We start from the raw sequence: 4,850 nt of genomic DNA, 5'->3' as shown, positions 1-4,850 counted from the left end.
TATTATCACTTATATGAATTGATTTAATTCTAGACGCAACATTACTTGGAAACACCGAATCAATAAGATCTACATCCCAATTTCCATGCATATCAATCAGGTCTGAAACATATCCTAACTCTTCATTCTCCCGGCTACATTAACACCACTAATTCAGCCAATTGGTTAAAAAAATAAAGAAAATAAAATATTTCAACCAATTTCCACACGCTTGGAGATTAGAGCTTCTCCAATGGAATGTATGTGAGGAAAAAAGTCTTAATCCACATAAGATAAACAACTATATTTATAAAAAATCATCTCCAATCCATTGATGTGGGGATGAGGTGGCAAAAAAAAAGTTCGACATCCTGTAGGTGAACCTCTAGTTTTAGACATTCACTCAGAGCATGTCTTCTCATCCTAGTCACACTTCTATTAATAAAAATCATTAAAAACAAAAATGAAAATAATTTTAACCAATTATATACCTACAAATAAGTAAAAGAATGATACAACACTTTATGGATTGGAGATAAAATTTATTTTCTCCTAATATTTAGGATTTTATACCTACAGGATGTCTCAAAAGTGATGTCATATTGGAAACATCCACATTCACCGTTGGAGAAGCTCTAATAAAAATCAATGGAAATAATAATGAAAATAATTTTAACCAATTATATACCTACAAATAAATAAAGAGGGATAAAACAATTTAATGGGTTGGAGATAAAATTTATTTTTCCCTAATATTTAGAATTTTATACCTAGATAATGTCTTAAAAGTGATGCTACCTGTGAAATATCCACTTTCACCGTTGGAGAAGCTGTTAGCTTGGCGGCTTCTTAGCCGAGATGCAATACAAGAGCTTCTCATCCAAGTTGACTTTGGTCTTTCTTTAGTCTAAATAGCCCTAAAATTTACAATCTTACTTAAACCCCTCAGTCCCTCTTCGACGCTCGAGTCTCCAACATTCAGCCTGTAAGAAAACCCTAGAGAAAGCTTAAGAAGGATAAAACTATACTCCCCATATTCTTTTTCAGATCCGGATTTGGAACCTCCAGTGATATCTATTTCTTAAGGTCAGTGATTATGTTAGATTTCTAGGGTTTTTCTCAACCTTTTAAACTCTTCGATTGAGATTGAAATGATATACTAATATTTTTGTTTAATTTGTGATTATTTAGGAAGCAAGACATGGCTACTGACGAAGATATAACGAGGCTATATAGAATTAGGCGCACAGTCATGCAGATGCTCAATGACAGAGGTTATCTGGTTGGAGACTTCGAACTCAAGGAGACAAGAGCTCAGTTCCTATCTAAATTTGGGGATAACCTCAAGAGAGAAGATCTTGATATCAAAAAACAAAAGCGAAACGATAACGATGAACAGGTTTGAAGCCCAGTAGTTCTCATTTTAGGCACTTAATCTTTATCATGAAGTAAAATACACTGAATTAGTATGATTTTTCTGTGATAGATATATGTTTTCTTCCCTGAGGAACCAAAAGTTGGAGTTAAGACAATGAAGACTTACACTAACCGGATGAAAAATGATGAGGTGCACAGAGCACTCTTGGTTGTTCAACAGAATTTAACCCCCTTTGCAAGGACATGCATTAGCGAAATTTCTTCCAAATTCCATTTGGAGGTCTTCCAGGTGAATTTTATTTCTTTGTTATGCATTTCAGCATTTGATTTTTTATTTTTTTTTTGGTTGTTGTTGTTTTTGTTTTGAAAAGATATAATTTGAGAGCGTATATGATTTAGTAAATTTTAACATGATTAGCAAAACCTTAGGATGGTCAGAGTTAGATAAGTAACGAGTACTGGATACATATTTATCCTGCGGAGATACTAATAGGACCTAGGGTGTTGCAATATTGGTGACTTAAGCATATTTTGTATAGCTGCTAGTGATGGAAAGCAATAGTGCTCTATAAAATTTGATTGTGTAACATGGGCAGAGTACATATACTAGGGGTAGACATAAGGGTTCATTATCTTGATTATTGGGTTCTTGAAGATATTTAACAGTAGTAGCATATTGTCACTCGTTTAGTGTAGTGACTATAGTGACATGATTGTCCTTATTATTACCACTTGCTAGGTTAGTATTTATTCAAATAGTACTATGGTAGAAAAGAGAATGTGTGTCTTTTCCGGAGCTGTCTATCATCATACGTTGGAAAAAATTAAGCTTGGGAATTTGTTTGTACCTCAAATCTACTAAGTATTGTACTAAACAGTAAAGTTTCAATACAGGGGATGTGGAATACTAATTCTTGCATAGATACATGAAATCGCCATCTATTTGAGTAGGGAGATGAACTAAAGTTTTTTAACAATCATGTGGCAGGAAGCAGAGCTTCTTGTGAACATCAAAGAGCATGTTCTTGTCCCTGAACATCAAGTTCTTACACCTGAAGAAAAGAAGACTTTGCTGGAGCGGTATACGCTGAAAGAAACACAGGTTTGTGTTGATTGAACATGCAATATTACCTTCTGTGTTTTGTTTGTTTCATTATCTTGTATGCCAAATCTGTACACGCAGATACACACACACGTAATGCATCTCTAAATGTACTTACGGTGTCACATAAAACCAGGATAAATACGGGCATCTTCTAGTCTATGGAACATTTTTAATCTGAAACCTCAACATGGTAGTTTTGGTTGCCTGTTGTTGCTGTAAGAAATTTTGGCTGGTGGACCGTTTCTACATTTTTTTTTGCTTTAGAAGGCTATTAAATTTTCACATTAGGCTAAAGGATCATCATTTGATTTTTCAAAGGTTGTGTAGTTGTAGGTTGTAGTCTGCCGAGAAAGTCAATTCAAAATCTGAAGGGGTTAGGGATATAGATGATTTAAAACAACCATAAGGTACTAGTGAACCCTTGTAAACTAGAATTTTCCCTAGTATTACCAGTGAGAGTTTTGCTTAAAAAATATCTTGTGCCATGCACCTTTTAATCATTTTAAATTCAATCTTCAAAAGTTAATTGCATTGAGAGCTGAAATATTGTGGCAAATTGTTCAACATTTTGTTTCATTTGTTAGATCGCTTTCTTTTGGGCCATTCAGATTCCGAGCTACTGCTTTTTAATCGATTTTCTTTTTTTGGGGGGGTTTTTTCTTTCAAATAAGGGATTTTAATCGTGTATGTACTCCTGTGATGTCAATTATTATTCCAGCTTCCTCGAATTCAGATTACGGATCCGATTGCTCGATATTATGGATTAACGCGTGGGCAAGTAGTGAAGATTATCAGACCCAGTGAGACGGCAGGCAGATATGTCACATATCGCTACGTTGTCTGAATATCATCTGATAGAGTGTTGACGAAGAAGATGTGTGTTATGAGTTTCACTGAATTTGCAGTTTGGTATGGCCAATTTACCTTCCAAACACGATTCATACCAAGCAGATGATTGTGGTGCATGTCAAGTCTACATAACCAACAATTTGTGTACCTTTAGATTGTATTATGAAAGCCAAGTTTTGGTATGTCAGATAATCTGCAGATGTACTGGACTAATGTTGGTTATTAATGTACTGGTTATAATTCTAGAGCTTGTTTATTTTAAAAATACGTTTGTTTTTGGTTTCCTTTTGATGGGACAAGCAGGATCTGAACTTTGTAATTTACGCCCACTATAATAATGCTATTAACTGAGCAATATGGTGAGATTGGAATCATGATTGTATAAGATTTTGATTTCAGACGCCGAAGTTGCACTCTGTTTATGCGGGCATTAATTTTTTTTTACAGTACCTGCTATCTTACGGTTGAAGTTATTTGCTGCATAAGTGGATAGGATCTGCGAAAATATCATTTTTTTCTCCTAAATTCTATTACAAACGTCATCGATTCAAAAACCAAAGTTTTTTTTCCAAGGAATCCAAAAACATTAGAACACACAAAAAAACCAAGATCTATGACTTTAGATTTCAGGTTTGCCTTCAGACCCTCTAGTCCTTGTCAAGGTAAGCTGCAAGGTTTGGGTACATACTCAGTTTCGGATTGTGCATCCACCAATCTCGCTTGCAGTTCCTACATGTTGGTCCGCTGAGTCCTCGCCCCTTACTCCAGATTACTAAACATTCCGTATGTCCCACACTCTCACATGTCCAACATCTTACCAATTCAGATTCTCTGTATGGTTCATCTTCGCTATCCATGTCCTCAGAATCCACCTCATCTGCATTTTTCATACCCTTTTCACCATGAACTTCCCCTTCATTATCTTCACTTGTAGGTTCTTCCGAACCCTCATCCATCCCATTTTCACCATCAACTCCCTCTTCAATAGCCAACTCATTTTCACTTGTAAATTCTTGCGAACCCTCATCATCAATCCCATTTTTACCGTCAGCTTCCTCTTCATTAGCCAACTTATTTTCACCTGTAAATTCATGTGAATCCTCATCATCCATCCCATTTTCACCGGCAAATCCCTCTTCATTGGCCACCTCATCTTCACTTGTAAATTCTTCTGAACCCTCCTCATCCATCCCAATTTCACTATCAACTGCCTCTTCATTGTCCAGTTTAGTCAACTTCTCTGAACATATCGGACAAGTGGCACCACTGCCCAATTCGATCACTGGTGGAGGAGGACCCACCTCTGATATTGAAAACAGATGCTGGAACTGATTGCGTGCCCGAGCACCGGCCAAGGTCTCAGGTGATGTGGCCATGTTGAGTAGACGTGTCAAATGATATGGCCTAAGAATCTTCCTATAAAGGCAGTGATCATTGTGAGGTATCCCAAGAACTTGAAGCAGTACAAATAGTATGTGTTTGCAAGGGATTGTACAGTCAGGGCAATTGCATGACGGGGTTTTGGATAATCTGACATTGT

At 36.3% G+C, this 4,850-nt stretch overlaps 1 protein-coding gene across 1 annotated transcript; it reads left to right on the top strand.

The window, feature by feature from the left end:
* The first annotated feature begins 904 nt into the window (after positions 1 to 904).
* On the top strand, positions 905 to 3,708 carry LOC113290013 (DNA-directed RNA polymerases II and IV subunit 5A-like). Its single transcript, XM_026539479.1, has 5 exons — positions 905 to 1,065; positions 1,171 to 1,378; positions 1,466 to 1,645; positions 2,345 to 2,458; positions 3,180 to 3,708. The coding sequence occupies exons 2-5, from the start codon at positions 1,181 to 1,183 to the stop codon at positions 3,303 to 3,305; spliced, it is 618 nt and encodes a 205-aa protein (XP_026395264.1). The 5' UTR covers positions 905 to 1,065; positions 1,171 to 1,180; the 3' UTR covers positions 3,306 to 3,708.
* The last annotated feature ends 1,142 nt before the right edge of the window (positions 3,709 to 4,850 follow it).

Source organism: Papaver somniferum, chromosome 6 (assembly GCF_003573695.1).
Source record: "Papaver somniferum cultivar HN1 chromosome 6, ASM357369v1, whole genome shotgun sequence".
Taxonomy (NCBI): Eukaryota; Viridiplantae; Streptophyta; class Magnoliopsida; order Ranunculales; family Papaveraceae; genus Papaver; species Papaver somniferum.
Note: the sequence above shows the minus strand (reverse complement) of the source record. Positions and strands in the feature narration are given on the sequence as shown.

What these genes read in the sequence shown, in the direction of transcription:
- LOC113290013 (XM_026539479.1), top strand. Translation starts at nt 1,181, where the DNA reads ATGGCTACTGACGAAGATATAACGAGGCTATATAGAATTAGGCGCACA. An exon ending in GAAACGATAACGATGAACAG is followed by an intron (nt 1,379 to 1,465) that starts GTTTGAAGCCCA and finishes TTTCTGTGATAG; the next exon opens with ATATATGTTTTCTTCCCTGA. An exon ending in ATACGCTGAAAGAAACACAG is followed by an intron (nt 2,459 to 3,179) that starts GTTTGTGTTGAT and finishes TTATTATTCCAG; the next exon opens with CTTCCTCGAATTCAGATTAC.